Source organism: Macrobrachium nipponense, chromosome 44, assembly GCF_015104395.2.
Source record: "Macrobrachium nipponense isolate FS-2020 chromosome 44, ASM1510439v2, whole genome shotgun sequence".
Lineage (NCBI taxonomy): Eukaryota > Metazoa > Arthropoda > Malacostraca > Decapoda > Palaemonidae > Macrobrachium > Macrobrachium nipponense.
Window position 1 is genome coordinate 14,536,816 of NC_087221.1, and position 22,042 is coordinate 14,558,857.

Consider the following 22,042-nt stretch of genomic DNA (forward strand, 5'->3'; position numbering starts at 1 on the left):
TACCATGGACCTTAAAGCTGTGTAGCTGTAGCCTGGATGAAATGAAAGATACATAAACCAAGGGTCAATAAAAATAGTCCAATTGTAGAGACACCAACTGCTTACGATTGGCACATAAGGAACTTACGAAGGAAAAGTAGATTTTGAAAATGTGTGACTATAGAATGTAAAATTCTATGGGAGAATAATAATTTCGAATGAGTAAATGTCGGAAAGTTTGGACATGCGATGAGAGTGGATGAAGAACAGCTAAACAGAAAAGCATTTAAATGGGAGTGGCATTGCTGGCAAGACCCGCAGGAGGAGCCAAGAAATGGAAAGGGGGATGGATGAAGATGTAGATCAGAAAGGGGAGTTCAGGCAGAAAGTCCACTTAACAGAGGAGAGTGGGGAGTAGTAGTACTCATTTACAGGTCTAACCCAATGAAGGGAGTAAAAATAATGTAAAAATGTTGTATGATGCTGATGAAGTTATTTTCCCACCCAAGGCTCACGACCCAGATCTTGGTGTTAATGGAGAAATCCGTTACGAGATCCTACCTGGCGAAGGTTCTGAAGATGCTACATCTAGATTTGCGGTGGATCCAACTACAGGACAGGTAAGGCACAGAGCATTCTTCTCGTCTTCCTATATTTTGTGGATATAGTCTTATTTTATGTTCGCTCGGTAATTGGTCACTAAAAAATATTTTGACTTAATAGTACCCCATGCAATTACTTTCCCTTTCAGCATATTACTTAGTCACTCCTTTGTGTATCCTACTTGTTAAGAAGAAAAAACTGAAAAAATCTTGTTCAGTTTGCCTTAAAGAAATGTTATAACTGTTCATCCTCTTCAGGAGAAGTCAAAGTAAACATTCGATACTTCCTTAAACATTGAATACTTCCTTTCATGATTAAATCCCCGTGATTTCTCCCTTCTTCCTCTTGGCGGAAAAGCAAGCAACTCTCTTCTCAATTTCCCAGATGGTGGTTGTCGGGACTTTAACTGAGGAGGCTGGGCGTATGTTTGGTTTCGACGTGAAAGCTACTGATCAGAGAGGCGCCCCCACTGGGAGGACAGCTATCGCCAATGTGTTTGTGAGTATTCGACTGACTAAAACACAACATGAACACCTCAACAGCGAAACTCATTCTTTAAGAAATTTAAGATTAAGGACAGTCCTTCAATTGGAGGGCCTCGATGGAGTTGCACATGAGTGTATGAGGAAGTTTTCATTTGGATTGAAAATAGACTGTGACGGTTATCTAGTAGGAAAACGTTCTTTTTGTTAAGTACTGTATAGTTAGTATTCTCAGGTTAAGTAAAAGTGACCTAGCTCCACATGGGTCTGCCTGTGTTCAAACTTCAGATGCAAATGATAATATTTAATGTTCCTGCATGTTTCATATGCATACCTGTGTCTACAGTAGGCGGTCTGCGTAGTTGCAAGTTAGGGACGCATGCTAACACAAATATCATTCGTGGATGAAATCTGATATAACTGAAAAAAGACGCTATACAAAATACCTGAATGAAAGACAGAAACCCGGTAATCTATCTGGGTATTTGAAACACACGATTTTCTTTTATGAAGTATTCTGGATACGTATTTATATATACGTATATGTTTTACACGTATCTATATTCAGCATAGTTATTCGGTGAGTAATTTTAGCTTGAGTGATCAGTGACCAATGCGTGACGCCATGAACTTGATGTATGTTCATAGGCCAGCAGCGATCTTGGCTACCACGACAGTTCCCTTTTCTGTATAATATATAATATATATATATATATATCTATATATATATATATATATATATATATATAGATATATATATATATAGACATATATATTACATAATAACATATACATATGTTATAATTTTGTAAGGAAATAGTATTGACGTGTACTGTATATTCGTATAAAAATTTGGACAGTAAACCCAAGACAGAAATTAATCATAAGTAATATTATTTTTCTAGGTTCATGTTCTGGGCCAAGGACGTCATCTTGTGGTAGAAGTAGGAGCAACTCCCAGAGACGTAGAGCCACATCTGAATAATATCCAAGGGTAAGAGTCTCTCTCTCTCTCTCTCTCTCTCTCTCTCTCTCTCTCTCTCTCTCTCTCTCAGAAAGTGCAGATACCCTATCTGCTCCAGATTTCCTTGTCTGCTATAATCTCCCATTTTTAATAGCTGCGTTTTTCATTTTCTTCTTGATTACGGCCGCCTTTTCCCACTTGTTTCTTGGAGATGGTTGCAGAATGCATGAGTTTCATCTTATGTCACAGTAGCTATGAAAAATGACCTTAAGACTCAGGAGGATGAGGGAGTTGCTTTCTGAATCCTACAACTTTAAGCCATGAATAAAGAGAAGAAAGGTTTCCATGAATGGAGATAGTTTCCCTCAAGGAGAAATCACGGTTCCTGGGAAATTTACAAAACAGTCTCTCATGTAGCGTACTTTTCATGCGGTTTTGATTTTAATGGTGTTACCAACTAAAGTACTTTCCGTATTCATAAAGGGATACTTATAAAGTTGAGTATTATCATTCATGCCGTCGCTCGCATTGTGTTTTGTCTTCATATCTGCAGCCTCTTCCCTCTGTGTCGATCTTCTTCATATCTTAACCTCCTCTCCTGTTTTTCGATTTCACATGTACACCCTCCCTTCTGTATTTCGATATTTTAATGAGCATCCTGGCCTTCTTTGTTTTAAGGCTCATGTGCACATGTACCCTCTGTGTTTTGAATTTTACATGTGCACCCATCCCTCGTGTTTCGATCTTCACATCTGCTAACGCCCCCAGCCCACAATGTTTTGTACACCCTTCCCTTCTGTGTTTCAAGTCTTCACTTTCGAACCATCCCCTCCTGTTTCAGTTTTCACTCTTGCACCCTCCTGTCAGTTTTGATCTTCATAACTGCACAGTCCCCTTCTAGTTTTTGATCTTCATATGAGCACCCCCTCTCAGGATCGATCTTGGTATCTGCTCGATCTCCTGTTTTTTTATCTGTAACTCTACTCTAGCCCCCTACGTATTTCGATCTTTACATCTGCGTTCTCCCCTTCTGTATTTCGGTTTCTCCTCTAACCCCCCTTATCCTGATCTTCCCAGATGCACCCTACCCCCTTCCTTGTTTCTATAATCCCCTTTCATTACCAAATGAGAAAGAATAGCCAATTGTCCCGCTATAGATTACTAGGGCTGTCTTGGAATGGAACAACATGAAAATGGTATTATGTGGTGATCATGTTATTTGGCTCTTCAGATCACTGAGTGACGTCGCTTGTGTAGATATATAAGTACCGGAAGAAAGGAAATGCCTGAAACAATAAAAAGATACGGTTTTTAATATGCTGTTATTTGTAGGTCCGGATGGGGTTTTGCAGTAAGACCTGTCTATTAGTCTTTCTTTGCTTGCATCCCCGCTGTATGGGCTCATAGATTGTGAGGGTAGGAAATTTGAGAAAACTGAAGGATAAGAAATGAGCACCATACCCATTGGGTAGATTTTGCGACGACTTTGCATTTTTGTATAACATGTTCCTTTGGTGAACGGAATTTCGTTTCTATCTTTGAGACGATTGTGTTCGACTATTTTGACATGGCAAAGTCCACCGTTTGTCCATCCCTCAGCCTGTCCGTATGTCATACTTTTACCTCCGAAAAAATGGTCAGGGTACATACAAAGACTTACTTTAGTATGGTTTTCTGCGCTTCGAGTTAATGGAGGATTTCAGTGACATTCTCTAGACGGTGCTTTTACTCGAGTTAACTAACAGTTGATGGCAATCATTCTCCTCAAAATTTAAGGTAAAAGTTTAACCTTTGTTGTGTTTATTTATGCGTTAGAATTTGTGTATGTGTGTACATTGGTGTTTGTAGAGCATTTCCGTCCGCTGATCGAAGGCTTTCAACTTGACACTGAAAAACAAGGCTATTTTGGGGACGTACAATTCCTCTTTTATGTCGAACGGTAATTCATTTAGTAAAAATAGTCGTTCTCTTTTATTCTTTCAATCATCCGGCTATGCTCCTGTACTAAAGACGAACTTTCAAAATAAAGTCTAAACTTTATATATATATATATATATATATATATATATATATATATATATATATATATATACCTATATATATATATATATATATATATATATATATATATCTATATATAGATATATATATATATATATATATATATATATATATATATAATACATATTTAGACTTATATATAATGATCACCTTACTACCAAATACGTACGCAATTTTGACACCCGGGCAGGATTCTAACCCCATCCGATGCTAAGATAAAGAGGATAATTTGAAACAGCATCTTTCAAAATCCTTGGCAATGACGAAAAACGATTATTTTTATCCATAAAACAATTTTGCTCCTTAAATGAAAAACGATTCCCTTCAGATGAAAATGGGGTTTTTGCTCCGTTTTCTTGTCTGGCTCATTGTCCATACAATACTGTATATTCTCTGTACTTAATTTTATTCGGTCATTAAAGGTCTGCAAGATCCCTTTGAAAACTTGTATAGTGCAAAGCTCCGCCTACAAAAATACATAGAAAAATAATTATATAAGGAATCCATGCAGTTTAATATTTTTGTATCCCAAAGGTGTAAAAGCAAAAACCGTTCTATGCTATGGCGACATTTGAGGTGTAAAATATATAACCGTTTCGTTCTTGGGACATGAGAGGAAAAACAGTTCAAGGTTTGATTAAACTGAAGAAAAATGGTTAGAGTACAACTTTGATGTAATTAGGCTATTACTGATGTGCTTAACAAAAGTTCTACCGGATGTAGTTAGTTTCAAAAAGTTTCAGATTATAATTTTTCCTTACGGTTCGCTGTTCAAAATATTGGTTTCCCAGATATGAATGTATCATGTATTGAAGTGCTAGTTTTAATTTTAAAATATGTGAAGATGTTTTATTAGTCCATTATATGCTATTTTCTTTTTCAGTTTTAAGAACATTTTCTTGAGAGATGCACATTCCTAGTGCTCTTTTTCAAGTTGTTAGAATATTATTTTCTTCAGAATTAACTTTTCCAAGAGATACTTTTTTCAAGGTTTCGGAATATAATTCCTCGTTAGAGATGCGCTTTCCAAGAGTCACTTTTGTCGAATATTTATGATGTAATTCCTCTTTTATTCTCTTTGTCTCTTGAACACAGGATGCTGACGAACGTGTCCGGTTTTGACGTTCGTGTTCAGAGAATCGCGCCTCACGTGGATGGAGATGCTGCGCATACAACGGCGTGAGTAGGCCTATGATTGCTGTAATTCTCGAGTTTTTAGACCATAGCATAAGTATTCTTATGTATTTCTTATAGATTATAAAATCTTTATTGGGCAATTTGAACATATCGTAGATATTTTCGGCTGTTTTTCATAGATTTTATACTTTTATAGTAATCAAAGTAAATTGAAAAAATTTCAAATGTTTTCCAAACATTATAAAAGTTTTTGAATATCAGAATATATGACACATTATTTTCATTATTAAGATATGTTGTAACCATTTTGATTATTGCAGTCTAGAAATGCTTCTGAGCATTTAGTCTTACACGCTGACCTCCCCTTGAACGAAGTACTGAATCAACCCTCAGTCGAAATTTAAACGGCCATACTTAAAAGAAAAAAAACTATAAGTGTTCCATAAGTTTGTGAAAGCGTATTCAGAAATATAAAGAGGTTGTCTGCTTACATTCCCCGTAAACACGACTCCTCATGTGGAAAAAAAAAAATTTTTAAAAATGTTTCATAATCTTCCAAATAAGCATACTTATGCCAAGCATCTAATGGAGTAGTCAAGAAAATAACCACGCTGTCAATAAAATGATGGTTTCTGTCTGCAAAATGGGAAGATGCCTCTGGAAGCCGCTGCTGTGGTTTATCCACCCAACTTTTCGTCTCCTCTTGTCACTTACTGCTACTTCCACAATTACCAAGACCTGGTTTGATTGTTGTTAGTAAAGCTTCCTCATGGAGGCGCAGACTCATGTCAAGGAAAACGTCACCTGAGGATTAATGCTGAAAGCTTAAAGAATTCATAGATGTGATGTTATTCTGTTTAATGTTTTACTCAATAGAACCGACGTTTACGTCTACGCCGTCGACCCAGTCTCCCAGGCAGTAGTTGAAGCAGCGGAACTTCGGCAGGCTTTGAAAACGAAGAAAAACATGCTGAGGAAGCTCTTGCCCTCGGGTCTCCACTACAAAGGGATGAGGTTCCCGGTTCCTCCGAGGGAGGGACATGTTTTGCAGGTACGTGTTCCAAGTGCCCTAAGACGCTCTAGTTTTAATTTTCAACGATAGTGACTAAATCATCGGAAATCTGGGTGAAAACTGAGGTGAACACGTTTTAGATATCAGGTAATTTGCACTTGTGTAGATGAATTACAGCAAACTTAAATAGATACTCGTTTGTAACGTCACCAAAGTAATAAAACCATAATAAAACCCACGAGCGAAGAGATAGAAGTAACATGAACTCAGGAAACTAATAGGCAAAATAAACTGAGAGATATACGTAGAAATAATTTGTGCCATTATTTTGTGATAGTTTGTCACCCTAGCTATGACTCGCCATATTCAAATAGCTACGAGACACACAATTTCCGCTTTAGTTCAATGAAGGCATAATGGGTTGAAAGGAATGTGTCCTCCTCTACCTAAGGTCCAAAATTCAATGAGCAGACATGATAACACACACACACACACACACACACACACACCACACACATATATATATATATATATATATATATATATATATATATATATATATTATATATATATATATATATATATATATATATATATTTATTGTGTGTGTGTATGTAGGTGTTGGTGTATGTTTGTATGTAGGTACGTATGTAGGTACGTAAGTATGTGTGTATGTGTGTGTGTGTGTATGTGCCATTTTGGATATCAGCTGTATGGTTATAAGCATGAATCCTTTCAGAGGCTCAACTGAAATTTCACGCTTAATTAACGTGACTGATGAAAAATTCCTGTGTTTTCAATGGGTAGAAATATCTCTCATTACAAACGTTACAACTTCGCCTTTATGAGAGCCATGAATGGGAGGAACTTCATCAGGCATTTTCGTGAATGAATGCAGGCATCCCTGCATCAAAGGCCATCGACCGCCGAGTATCAAATGCCATTTATGTAATTTGTGACGAATGAATGAGGCCCTTTTTTGGGGACAAGGCCTTTTTTATGCTTCTATTCTGAGCGTTGAATTAATTACCGTTGCTGATAACGCCTGGCAACTAAAGGCCTGTTTTGATGCTACGCTGCAAATTTGTCTCGCTGAGAGGGAGGGATGCGATAGCGCAGTTTTTCTTGTTTGGCAAATGTTTTTGTTTCTCGTCCGTCTCGGCTGTTTGGGTTTTTGCCGTAATTGCTTTTCGTTCTTTCATGGTGTTTGCCTACGACGTCAATTGTGTTTCAGTTATTTTTATGTTAATTCCTTTTGCTTAATTATTTGTTTTCCATTCTCGTTTTAAACCTGACAATGTTTCCCAGATTGAAATAAAAATTCCTTTACCCTGAAGGAAATATTGTTATTATTGCCGTCTTTCATTTTTGCTCTGTCTATTCTCCATATTATTTTTTTTTTTACATTTGAGAAACTTATTTGCGAAATCTTCTTGTTGATGTTAACCTTCTGATAGACAAAGAAAATAACTTTTGTGACGAAGATATTAAGGGACAAGACGGTAAATCCATCAGCATTTGACATTTTAGTTTGACTGTGATATAGCAACGTTTATCGTGACTTGCTATTATAATGTTTTTGTATACACCTGAATTACGTCATCCAGGAGATTTGAGGTGTAATTCGTTAGACTAAGCTCGGACTCTTATCTCGTACACCTTCCCGTTGTGGTAAATCCTGTTGAATTCATTTTTCCATCCTTTCTCTCATAGTTTTACACTCCTTAAACTTTCCAGAATTGGTGTGATATATATATATATATTATACACATATATATACGTATATATATATATATATATACATATACACACACACACACATATGTATATATATATATATAATATATATATATATATATATATATATATATATATATGTACATATGCACATGTACAGTTTTAATTTGTATGCATATGTATGTGTGTATATATATATATATTATATTATATATATATATATATATATATATTTAAATATATATATATATATATATATATATATATATATTATATATATATATACACACAACATACATACATACATATTATGTATGTGTGTATCAACGGATTATTATGTTAAGAAATCGATGACTAATGCATATTTTCTTGCGAACGTTTAAGCAATATTGAAATTATATAAACGAATGCATGTTTGCATGTTTGCGCAGAAGTCTTAGAAATAATTTCAGTTGGTTGGTTTCAAAATTTTTTTGTTTCATTTTATAGCCGTTTCATAAATCGGACTTGATTGGTTACTGACTATTAACTGAACTCACTCGCGGACTATCTTTTTTGTTTTATTATCATTATTGCTTTTATAAAATTCTTTTGTGCCTCATTAATTTCGTTCCTTCCAGACTGCCGAATTGGCCATTCTCATAGGCGCCGTCGTTGTGTTTCTCGTAACGGTCACCACTGTGGTTTGCCTTTGCTACAAGCAGAGAAAAAGGTAATTTCGATTTCCTCTTTGGTTAGAAATATAAAGGAATATTTACTGTGCATTTCATGCATGCCTTTGGTTTTGTTGATGAATTAATGTTTGTGATACATTTCTTTGCTCTGAAAATAACTGTTTCAAAATGGCAGTTGACTGTACATGTATGTATGTACGTATTTAATCAGTGTGTCCCGATCAGAATAGTCCAAATGCTATAAGAACTGTTTGCGTGTGTGTTTAAATTTAGAGCAACTTAAAATCTCACCCATCAGCCGCAGGAAGCCGATGCCCCTCCCTCCGATCATGGCAGCGGCGGGATTGCCCGTGATGCCCTTAGCGTACCCAGGGCCCTTTGCGACCGCAGCCCCCTACACCCACATGAGTGACCACAGCAGCGCAGATTCCTCAGAGGCCCCTGACGGTCAGCATGACCCAGCCGCCTTCTACCACCCTGAGGTCACCCACTACCCTCATGCGCCGACCCACTACCGCCGTCAGCCGCCCAGGAGGCGTTCCTGCAACCACAATTACCAGGGAGACCACGAGGTACGAGTAAGTTTCGGTTTGTGTTATGCCAGGCTCATTGCCCTGTCGGCAATGTAGGTCCCATTGCTAGGTGACCAATTGGTTCACAGCCAAGTAAAAATATCTAATTCTTCGGGCCAGCCCTAGGAGAGCTGTTAATCAGCTCAGTGGTCTGGTAAAACTAAGATATACTTAACTTTTCCACTTCGAGAATAAAGATGAACTGATTTGTTTTTTAAGCGAGACGAAATGTCTGTCATTAGACACTTCCCAGAGATACCACGATTTTACAACGAGATACTTGTGATTATTCAGTCAGAGTTTGGGTAGTAAGTAGGTAAAAATATCACCACTTCATGGACCTCATGCGGTGCGCTGTAGGTATTACTTAAGGTTCTTTGCAGCGTGATTTCGGCCCTAGCTGCAACCACTTTCGTTCCTTTTACTGGACCTCCTTTCATATTCTCTTTCTTCATCTCACTTTCCACCCTCTCCTAACACTTAATTCATAGTGCAACCTTTCAAACCTTTTACTGTCAATTTTCTTTTCAGCGCTGAATGACCTCATAGGTCCCAGTGCTTGGCATTTGGCCTAAATTCTGTACTCATCTCAACTCAACTCATATGAAAACTTACAAACAAGCAGGAAAAGTTGACGTTGATTGACATTTCCTAATCACTCGTGATGACTGTTTGGGTGATTCTATGAAGGAGGTCCCAGCATTCACCCCCACCCCCTTAAGAGGGGTGTCTTCCCTCAGTATGTCTTGTAAACTACACTATAGACCCTGTAGTATAGGTTGAGTTGAATATAGAAATTAGGCCAAAGGCCCAGCACTGGGACCTACGAGGTCATTCATCACTGAAACGGAAATTGACAGTAAAAGGTCTGAAAGGTGTAACAGGAGGAAAACCTCGCAGTTGCATTATGAATTAATTATTAGGAAAGGGTGAAAAGTAAGATGGAAGGAAGAGAATATGAAAGGAGGTACAGTAAAAAGGAACGAAAAGGGTTGCAGCTAGGGGCCAAAGGCACACTGCTAAGAACCTTTAGTAATGCCTACAGTGCACCGCATGAGGTGCACTGACGGCACTATTCCCCCCCCCCCCTACGGGGCCTATAGTATAGGGTCTTTGTAGCAACCTTTCTGACTTAGGGATGCATCGTCTGTCTTTCATGATCTCCATTTTCTTAGGTCTCTTTCTCCTTGGCTGTCCAGCTTCTCCAAAGAAGTCCTATTACAATTTTCACCCATTAAACTGAGAAGGTTGTTTGACGGTCAGATTGTTGTTGTTCCGGGGGCAAATTACAAACACGTCGAGGACTTTAAAAGAATTCTGCATTACCATATTTTTGACAAATTACCAATATAATTCTTAAATGCGATGAAAGGGAGTCGCCATATATTTCTTGTCCTGAAATATCCTGTCCTTTTGTGACTTTCGGGATTCGTGTGAACTGTATCTACTTAAAAAACTATAGAGAGTTGAAAATGCACCTAGTATTGATAATGTCGTTTTACCCTCACGTAGTCACTGAGGACATCATGCATCTCTTGTTACTGTTAAACTGACTAGCTTTTCATCATATATATTATGCATACGGTTCTCTCTCTCTCTCTCTCTCTCTCTCTCTCTCTCTCTCTCTTCCAGCTTGTTACTTCTATGACCACACCTGTCTATTCTTATTCAAAGTCTTCTCCACGAATAAAGCTGTGAAATGATTCGTTGACCATATTTTTTAGAAACAGTAAACCAAATTCATCTTATTGTAGATACTGTACTATTCTGTAGAATTCGCTAATTTGACCAACGTGTTTATTACGGAAATAACTAGCTTACTTATAACTGCGACTTTCATACTCTCTTCGTGAAGAAAATGAAGATAAGAATCAATATTTTAGGCAGACGTCCTATATATTGTACCCCTCCTCGCTGTATGCAATCCTAGTCTGCCACATATTTGTATGGCAACGTCAGTGTCATCTCCGTCTAATGTCTGCACACTGACGTCCCATTTAAATATATAATATCTCCCATTAGTGCTGTTAGCCTTGCAACACCTTTCTGTATAATATGAAGCATATTGAGACAATCTTGCCATGATATTCGCTCTGATAAGAAGTCTGCTATCCTTACGTCTACAAAAAAACAGAAAAAAAAACGATTATATATACAAGGCATCGTTGTTACGAACTAAAGCGAAAAGTAAGCCAAAGTTATTTTCATTCCCAGCTGCTCCATTCTGGCAACAGCGAAAGAGTATCGTCGCATACGGACGAAGACGACCCAATGGCCGCCTGTTTCCGCCACGCCCCTTCTAAAAAACGGCGACGGGGAGGTCCTCCGGGTGTGCCTGGAGGCGCTGCGGCTATGGGTGGTGGCGTCAGCGGGTCACGTTCCTTCGGGCACCTCGATCGCACCTCCAGAGTCCAGCAACGCCTGCGAGATGACCATTCCAGCTCCGACCTTGACGAGAGAGACCACGCCCCTCCGCAGGTCAACATTCCTAGGCCGCAGAAATGCTGTCCCGAAGAAAGGTAGGTTTCTTCTTCTTCGTCTTCTTTATCTTAGTAGGAGGTCTGGCTTCTTTTTCTGGAGCCCTGCAAAATCACCTCAGAAATGCAAAGATTAGTCTTGCTAACTTTTAATTGTGGAGGAATATTAGTTTGTTAATATTGTATGTGTTAGTAGTTAAGGTATGGGATAGAGGATGAGGTATATATCTCTTCAATCGAGGGAAGCTCATCTTCTCCGCTTCTACTTGTGCTTCTGTGAGGAACACTTCAGTTTACCTGTGGACTTATATTTGTTGCAATCCCAATTATCAATTTGATGGTTATTAATGTTATTTTGTTAGAGATATGAATTGGATCGCCTTGAATATGTGTTATATTTTATCAATAAGCAGCCTTTCTCTTCTGAAACCGAGACATTCCCCCCCCCCCCCCCCCCCCCCCCAATACCAGGGGCCCTTTTATAGCTAGCGAACAATGACCTACTATCCAGTCCCGTCTTTTTGCTTGTTTCGTCCCTAACAGGCAGAGGGTGAACCCGAATCTCCCGCGGGCCTTAACGACCATCGACTGTAGTCTGGAAAACTCGACGAGACCTCACTCTCCGGACAGCCTCGAGAGACCGCGGTCTCGCCATCAGCATAGCAACCACCAACATCACCAACACCACCATCACCAACACCAGCGAAGTCGAAGCCACACACTACAGAGGGCGCCCACCCAAAGGGAGAGGTCTGTGGGCGGGGTGGAGGATGTCAGGCGACCGGCGGGAAAGCCTTTGCTTCATCCGAGTGACATAACTGAATTATGATTTCTATTGCCAAAGGATACCGCCGCCCTTTTCTTCTTTTTCTAGAAATGGGGGACTTTGTGGGAACTGGACTGCGTCAAAAACACTTTTTACATTTCTATTGTTAGGATATGGCTAGAATTTAGGAGGCAAAGTGGTTAAGCTTAATTGATTATTTTGACTACATATTTTTATACAACTCGGGCAGCCACTATGGACTTGTTTTTAGGTGTTATGAGGTGACATTTAATGTGTGCACAAATAGCTGAGTGTGATAATGTGTTTGAGCGGTTTATGAATGTTTTCTCCAGGAAAAAAAAAAACTCGAAGGATGGCCTGACACTTTCGGGAAGCAAAGTGAATAAAATCATCCACTGTTCATTTCATGCAGTGCTATGAATAGTGTGTGACTCACCTGGTTAATATTCAAAATATATCGTATGAAATTTCGCCCTGTTAGTAAAAAATGGTTAATTACAATACTACTCACCTTTTCAGTAAATCGTCTTGTGTAAACATTAAATCATTATCTTGATTTTATCTTGTAATATCAAGATAAAACAAGAAAATGGTGAACTAGGAATGTAATAATGTATTCTGTATAAAACCAGTGATATGTCCATAGATAGAGAAGAAAGAAGGATGTCTTGGTATTTGTATATTAAACTCAAGATCGAATGAAAAGATGTGGAATGTTGCCTTGATTTTTCACGGTTATTTAAAGATAGAACCAAACTCGGATTTATGACATTGTAAGGATAATTGGTGACAATATTTAACATATTACTGCATGCAGGTCATCAGATATTCGCTAATATTAAATAAAGTTCACCACTAACTACGACAAGGATATTGTAGAGCTGAATTTACTCATATGTGCTCTTTCGATAACTGAAAAATAGGCTAATTTTTTTCTGAATTACAGAATGTTTTTGTTTTGTAATACATTATAGTATATTATAATATATATATATATATATATATATATATATATAATATATATTATATATATATATATTATTATATATATATATATATACAAATATACACGTATTTATGAATGTACACACAATATAATATACTTTATATATATATATATATATATATATATATATATATATATATATATATATCATATATGTATGTATATGTGTATATATATATATATATATATTATATATATATATATATATATATAATTGATGAGAAAAGGGAGAGGATAGTTTCAAATAATTTTAGTTATTAAGCGAAGGCCAACATGGTATCAGTGTATATGTATATATATATGACATAGAATAATATGTAAATAAACACTATGATTCTTTGTAATAAAGATATAACTGTTCTTGATGCTTGTTGCTTTTATTTTGTTGAAATACCCAACCCATTATTTTTATTTCATTTTAATTTCCTGTATCCCTCGAACTCGTGATTGCTAATTTCGTCTTAATTTCTCAAAAGTAAGATTATTTTCGTATAGGATTTTTTACATTTTATTTGTTAGTATTTTGAACTTGAGTAATATATTACTTGAAAGCTCTGTTCGTTTGAAGGCTTTATTTAATGTAGGCTCTCACTTCACTTCAGGCCGTTTTCGGATGTAATAGGGTCCTGGGCAATTGGAGAGTACGCCCCTTGGGCCTTGATATGGATACGAAATAAACATTTAAATGCAACTGCAAGATAGTAACTTACGGTTATTTCCCCAATTCGTACACTTATTGTCAAGTGCCCACCTAGGGCTTATTTTTTCCTATTATGGTATTTACCGAAGTTTTCAGTCGGAAAATAAAATGTTTAATCGAAGACTGGGCTACGGCCAAGCTCCCATTTTGCCATATCAGTAAAACAACCTCGTCTTGGTCTCCTCTCCGAGTGGTATGATAGAGCACCTGAAATTCCTAGCCATACGCTTCTACACTACAGCGTCCTTGCTTTGCTACGCCTGTTTCTCAGTTAGCCAGGCTTTAGTAAATGTCTGATCTAGCAACGATAAAATTCGTCAACAAGTTCGTTATCTTTACTTGAGTTATAAACATGAACATTCTTGTTTAAAAAAAAAAAAATAAAAGGTAGAGGAAACTTCTCCGTTAACACTGTCCTAATCTTGGGTGTTGAAACAAGGATCGCAAAAGTAAACTAGTTGCCAGTTCGAGTAACGAGTCTAACTACGTCGGGTAATTCCTGAGGTCGGACCACAACTATGTTCTGAGAATGCCCTGCTGGTCTGTCGATAACCGAGAGAAGGAAGACTGAGATAAGTGTGAAGATATTAATTGTAGTGGCGATAAAACGTGTGTGAAGTGACGTACACATTTTCTAGATCAGTATTGCCGGTGGTGGAGATTAGGGCGAGACTACAAAGAATTGACGGTAAGTAGTACCAACTACTTGTTTTCGATTTAGCTGGCGTTCTGCCAACATGGTCTGTTGCTCATGGAGCAGCCTGTAAAAAGTGGTAATGTGGAATAAATTTTGGTGTATATTACACCTAAGTGAGAATTGTAGGCCTCGAAGGCTGGCGGTTAGTAAGGTTTTGGTGGATTAGCGACAAATGGTTATTTGTTTTGGTAATTCTAGGCAATAACTCCGCACGGACTGGAAGGAACGTTCCCAGGAATACGTCAGCCACTAGAGATTGAGGCGTCAAATACATTTCGACTTGTTTAGTACTAGCCACTGGGAGTTAGATACAGTCGACCCCCCAAAAATAACTCTAAATTCTTAATAAGCGACCCAATTACTACAGGGCATTGTAATTTCCAAAGAAATATCTGATGCGAAGTTATTACCTAGATGTACCTTTGTTTTGAAATAATGATTCCGCGTAGCTGTTCCGCTGTTGAAATTAGTTTGATAGGATTGTTAATCTCGGTTTTAAGGGTAAGAAAATTCACAGGAAGCGATGTCGATTAAAAAATAATTCTTAGCTAGGTTTTTAAAAAAAAAAAATTGCAAAGTGGTATTTTAATGTTACCGAATTATTGGTATGAATGGTCCATTTGCAACAGGAGCGCCATTTTTCAGAATCATATTGCTTTAAGGCAACTTAATTGCGTGAATGCCAATTATCAGTTTTTAACGTGTCAACAACTTAACCGCAAAGAACGTAGGTTGAACCTGCTTTTTCACGCATCTGTGAAATTCTGAAACATATTACAAGAGGTGGAATAGACTGCCATAATCGGGTGTTTAAGGGTTTTATTATTTTCAGGTTGATTATAATTGTCACTTCATTCGACGTACTCTTATACGTATTTATAATATATCTGGTAAAGACTGGCCTGTACATTCTATATTGTGTAATAAGTGAAAGTTTGTATGTTCGTGTGCTGTAGAAGTCCGAACCGTTTTGATGATCTGACAAAATTTGACACTTGTCTATCTTTTGACCAAACATGGATAACGGTAGGTTTCAAACCCATACCACATTCCCCTTTCCCTAACCCCTACCCCCTTCCTCCTTACCACTACCCTTTGTAACTTATGTGGTAACCTCTTTGACCGATTTAACAAAATTTGGCCCGTGGCCATCGTTTGACCAACTATGATAAAAGGGTAGGTTTCAAACCCGTAACCCCACCTCCTCCTCCCCCCCATCTCCCTTCCTCCCATTCTTTGTAACTTACGTGGTTACCCATTTGACTGATCTAGACAAAATTGTGCACGTGGCCATCATTTGACCCAACTAAGATAATAGAGTAAGTTTCAAACCAGTACCCCCTCTTTCCTTTGTAACTAATGTGGCAATCATTTGACCAATCTAGACAAAATTTGGTACGTGGCCATAATTTGACCCAACTTAGGTAAGAGGGTAGGTTTTCAAAACCGTGGCACCTTTCCCTTCCACTTCAACCATCACCCTTTCCTTTGTAACTTGTGTGCTAACTGATGGGCATCATTTGACCCAACTTAGATAAGAAGATAGGTCTCAAACACTTACTTCCTTCCTCATCCCCATCCCCCTTCCCTTTGTCGGTCTAGACAAAAATTGTGCGCTTAGGTTTGCTAAGGGTGATTCACTTAAGTGGGGCTGTATAATTAGGTTTAGTGGTTGGTAAATGAGACAGTCACCAGAGAATACCTATATAGAAGGGAGAGTCCCTCTGGCATACTGGATAAAAGGGGCATCACCACTGGCATACTTGGATAAAAAGGGGCAGTAAAACCCACTGGGGCATGCTTGGATAAAAAGGGGCATTCCACCACTGGCATACTTGGATAAAAGGGGCAGTCACACTGGCATACTTGGAAAATAAAAGGGGCAGTCACCACTGGCATACTGGATGAAAGGGGCAGTCACAACTGGCATAACTGGATAACAGGGACAGTCACCACTGGCATATTGGCTAAAAGGGGCGTCACCACTGGATCTGATAAAAGGGGGGCAGACTCACACTGGCATACATGGATACAGGGACAGTCACCTCTGGCATACTTGGATAAAAGGGCCCAGTCACCTGGCATACCTGATAAAAGGCAGTCACCACCTGGCATACTTGGACCAAAAGGGAACAGTCACCACTGGCATACTTGAATACAAGGGGCAGTCACCACTGCATAACTTGACAAAAGGGACATTCACCTCTCTACATACTTGGATAAAAGGGCCAGTCACCACTGCATACCTGGGATAAAGGGAGTCACCCACTGGCATACTTGGATAAAAGGGCCGTCACCACTGGCATACCTGAATAAAAGGGCAGTCACCACTGGCATACTTGGCAAAAGGGGTACAGTCACCACTGGCATACTTGGATAAAGGGCAGTCACCACTGGCATACTTGGATAAAAGAAAGGGGCAGTCACCAACTGGCATACTTGGATAAAGGACAGTCACCACTGGCCATACTTGGACTAAAAGGGCCATTCACTAACAATGGCATACCTTGGAATAAAAGGGAACAGTCACCACTGACATACTGGATAAAAGGGCAGTCACCACTGGCATACTTGGATAAAAGGGAGGGGCAGTCCACCTCTGGACATACTGGATAAAAGGGCCAGTCACCACTGGCATACCTGGATAAAAGGGGGCAGTCACCACTGGCACTACTTGGATAAAAAGACCAGTCTTGGCTCCACCACTGGATAAAAGGGCTCACCAACTACATACTGGAATAAAAGGGCCGCCAGTTCGGGGCGGTACCACTGGCATACCTTGGACAAAAGGGACAGTCACCTCTGGCATACATTGGCGATAAAACAATAGGGACAGTCACCTCTGGCATACTTGGATAAAAGGGCCAGTCACCACTGGCATACTGGATAAAAGGGCCAGTCACCACTGGCATATTCCTGGATAGGGAAAGGGCCAGTCACCACTGGCATATAAAACCTGGTATAAAAGGGCCAGTCACCACTGCATACTGGATCCGGATAAGGGGCTATGATTTTTAAAACCTCTGGCATACTGATGATAAAAGGCATGTCACCTCACCTGGCATATCCTTGGACCCGTAAAAAGCCAGCCATTTCCACCACTGCATCCTGGATAAAAGGCAGTCACCACTGGTGGTCATACTTGGACAAAAAAGGGACAGTCACCACTGGCTATGAAAAGGGCTTCCGCGCCCTCTAAAAGGGCCCGATACTTGGGACCTAGGGCGTGGACCATGGCGACTTGGACAAAAGGGACAGTCACCTCTCTGACATACTTGGATAAAAGGGGCCAGTCACCACTGGCATACCTGAATAAAAAAGGGGCATCACCACTGGCATACTTGGATAAAAGGGGCAGTCACCACTGGCATACTTGGATAAAAGGGGCAGTCACCACTGGCATACTTGGATAAAAGGGCCAGTCACCACTGGCATACTTGGATGAAAGGGGCAGTCACAACTGGCATACCTGGATAAAAGGGACAGTCACCTCTGGCATACTTGGATAAAAGGGCCAGTCACCACTGGCATACCTGAATAAAAGGGGCAGTCACCACTGGCATACTTGGACAAAAGGGACAGTCACCTCTGGCATACTTGGATAAAAGGGCCAGTCACCACTGGCATACCTGGATAAAAGGGAGTCACCACTGGCATACTTGGATAAAAGGGCCAGTCACCACTGGCATACTGAATAAAAGGGGCAGTCACCACTGGCATACTTGGACAAAAGGGACAGTCACCACTGGCATACTTGGATAAAAGGGCCAGTCACCACTGGCATACTTGGACAAAAGGGACAGTCACCTCTGACATACTTGGATAAAAGGCCAGTCACCACTGCATACGTGAATAAAAGGGCAGTCACTATTCTGGCATACTTGACAAAAGGGACAGTCACCACTGGCATACTTGGATAAAAGGGCCAGTCACCACTGGCATACCTGAATAAAAGGGGCAGTCACCACTGGCATACTTGGACAAAAGGGACAGTCACCTCTGGCATACTTGGATAAAAGGGACAGTCACCTCTGGCATACTTGGATAAAAGGGCCAGTCACCACTGGCATACCTGGATAAAAGGGCCAGTCACCACTGGCATACCTGGATAAGAGGGCCAGTCCCCCCCCCCCCCCCCCCACCTGGCATACCTGTATAAAAGGGCCAGTCACCACTGGCATACCTGGTTAAAAGGGCATTACTTCGGCTCTTGGATAAAAGGGGCAGTCACCACTGGGCATCTTGGATAAAAAGGGGCCCCAGTCACCCTGGCATACCTGGCAAGGGCGTACCTCTGGCATAGGTTGATAAAAAAGAGCAGTCACACAACTGGCATACTGGAATAAAAACCGGCAGTCACCTCTGGCATACTGGATAAAAGGGGCAGTCACCACAGGCATACCTGGCTAAAAGGGGCAGTCACCACAGGCATACCTGGATAAAAGGGCCATCACCGCAGGGGCATACCATGTAAAAATAAAGGAACAGGTTCCACCACAGGCATACCTTGGACAAAAGGATCAGTCACCAGGCATACCTGGAAATAAAAGGTGGTCAGCCACCAAGGCAAAACCTGGACAAAAGGAGGCAAAATCACCACAAGGCATACCTGGAAAACAAAGGGAGAGTCACCACAGGCATGGCCTTGGACCAAAAGGGAGAGTCCCACCACAGTCAATACCTTGAACAAAAGGGGCAGGTCACCACAGGTATAACATGGAATATAAGGGGCCAGGTCCACAAAAGGGGCATACAATGAAATCTGGGCAAAAAATCACCACATGCATACCATGGAAATATAAGGTGCAAGGGTCACCATAAGGCATACCATGACCTATAAGGGTCAGGTCAACGCAAAGCATACGTGGAACAAAAGGAGCAGTCACCACAGGCGCCCTGACCAAAGGGGATAGTTCACCACAGGCATACCTTGTACCAAAAGGGATAGTCACCAACAGGCATAACCGGACAAAAGGGATAGGTCACCACAGTCCAAATACCTGGACAAAAGGGCAGTCAACCACAGGCATACCTGGACCAAAAGGGGCAGTCCCACAAGGCATACAGGGAATTAAGGGGCAAATCACCACAGGCATCAATGGGGGAATATAAGGGCTAGTCAACACAGGTATCATGAATATCCGGGCAGTCACCACAGGCATAACCATGGAATATAGTGTCAAAAGGGGTCACCAGGCATACCTGGATAAAAGGGGCCAATCACCACAGGCATACATGAATATAAGGGGCATTCACCATAGGCATACCTGGACAAAAGGGGCAGTCACTTCCAACAGGCCATACCTGGATAAAAGGGCAGTCACCACAGCATACCTGGACAAAGGACAGTCACCACAGGCATACCTGGGACAAAGGGGCAGTCGCCACATGCATACCTGGCCAAAAGGGTCAGTCACCACAGCATACATGAATATAAGGGGCGATTCACCACAGGCATCCTGACAAAAGGGGCAGTCACCACATGCATACATGAATATAAGGGGCAGTCACCACAGGCATACCTGGACAAAAGGGCAGTCGCCACAGGCATACCTGGACAAAAGGGGCAAGTCACCAAACAGGCATACCTGGACAAAATGGGTCAGTTCACCAACAGGGCATACTTTGGACAAAAGGGGCAGTCACCCATCGGCATACTTGGGACAAAAGGGGCAGTTCACCGCAGCAGGCATACCTGGACAAAAGGGGCAGTCACCGCAGGCGATACCTGGGACAAACGGGGCAGTCCCACCGCAGGCATACATGGACAAAAGGGCAGTCCACTGCAGGCTATACCCGGAACCAAAAAGGGCCAGTCAACCACGCATACCGGACCAAAAGGGCAGTCCCACCAGCATACCTGGACAAAAATTAGGGGCAAGGTCATCACAGGCATACCATGGATAATAATGGGCAGTCCATCCCCAGCATAACCATGAATGATAAGGGGCAAAGGGTGACCACAGGTCATACTAAATATAAGGGGCAGTCAACCCGACTGCAATACGGAATAATAAGGGGCATCCACCACAGGCCATACCTCGGGACAAAAGGGGCAGTCCACCACAGGCCAGTACCTGGCACAAAAGGGGCAGTCAACCAAGGCAGGCTGACCTGGATAAAAGGGGGCAGTCCACCACAGGCATACGTTCGAATAAATCGGGGCAGTCACCACAGGCATACCTTGGAGACCAAAAGAGGCAGTCAACAACAGGCATACATGAATATAAGGGGCAGTCACCACAGGCATACATGAATTAATAAGGGTGCAGTCACCACAGGCGCATACCTGGTACAAAAGAGGCGTTCCACCACAGGCATACCTTGGACAAAAGGGGTGGCAGTCACCACAGGCATAACCTGGAACAAAAAAGGGCAGTCCACCGACAAACGGCATACCTGGAACCAAAAGGGGCAGTCACCACAGGGCATACCCTGGAAAAGGGCAAAAGGGGTCAGTCCCCAGGGCTATCCTGGACAAAAAGGGGCATAGTCACCACAGGCATACCTGGAAAAACAAAAGGGGCGAGTCCCCACAGGCATACCTTGGACAAAAGGGGCAGTCACCCACAGGCATACTTGGACAAAAAGGGGCAGTCCCACCCACAGGCATACCTGGCACAAAATGGGGCAGTCCACCCGGCAGGATACCTCCGGACAAAAGGGGCTAGTCACCAACAGGCATAATACCTGGACAAAAGGGTGCAGTCACCGACAGGAGCTAACCTGGATAAAAAGGGGCAGGTCCACCACCAGGCAACCTGGACATAAGGGACAGTCACCACAGCATACATGGACAAAAGGAGCAGTCACCACAGGCATAACATGAATATGAGGGGCAGTCACCACAGGCATACCTGGATAAAAGGGGTGGCTAGTCACACAGCATACCTGGATAAAAAGGGGTGGCAGTGGGCCCACAGGGCCCGCTACCTGGGACCCCCCAAAAGGGCAGTCACTTACAGGCATACCTGGACAAAAAGGGCAGTCACCACAGGCATACTGGATAAAAGGGGTCAGTTACCACAGGGGCATATACCTGAATAAAGGGCCAGTCACCACAGGCATACCTGGGACAAAAGGGACAGTCACACAGGCATACCTGGGACAAAACCAGGAGCTCCGTCATCACAGGCATACCTGTACAAAGGGGC

General features: G+C 41.1%; 1 protein-coding gene across 2 annotated transcripts in view; it reads left to right on the forward strand.

Annotated features, from left to right (window-relative positions):
- The window catches only part of LOC135204041 (cadherin-89D-like), a 130,246-nt gene extending 116,811 nt beyond the window's left edge, over nt 1–13,435 (forward strand). The window contains exons 22-30 of one of the 2 annotated variants that reach the window (XM_064233989.1): nt 489–599; nt 967–1,080; nt 1,970–2,058; nt 5,185–5,268; nt 6,103–6,277; nt 8,596–8,687; nt 8,948–9,227; nt 11,436–11,740; nt 12,242–13,435. In XM_064233989.1, coding sequence (XP_064090059.1) covers nt 489–599; nt 967–1,080; nt 1,970–2,058; nt 5,185–5,268; nt 6,103–6,277; nt 8,596–8,687; nt 8,948–9,227; nt 11,436–11,740; nt 12,242–12,527 — 1,536 coding nt within the window. In that variant the 3' untranslated portion in view covers nt 12,528–13,435. The remainder of the gene's footprint in view (nt 1–488; nt 600–966; nt 1,081–1,969; nt 2,059–5,184; nt 5,269–6,102; nt 6,278–8,595; nt 8,688–8,947; nt 9,228–11,435; nt 11,741–12,241) is intronic. The other variant, XM_064233991.1, reaches the window with a different exon arrangement.
- The last annotated feature ends 8,607 nt before the right edge of the window (nt 13,436–22,042 follow it).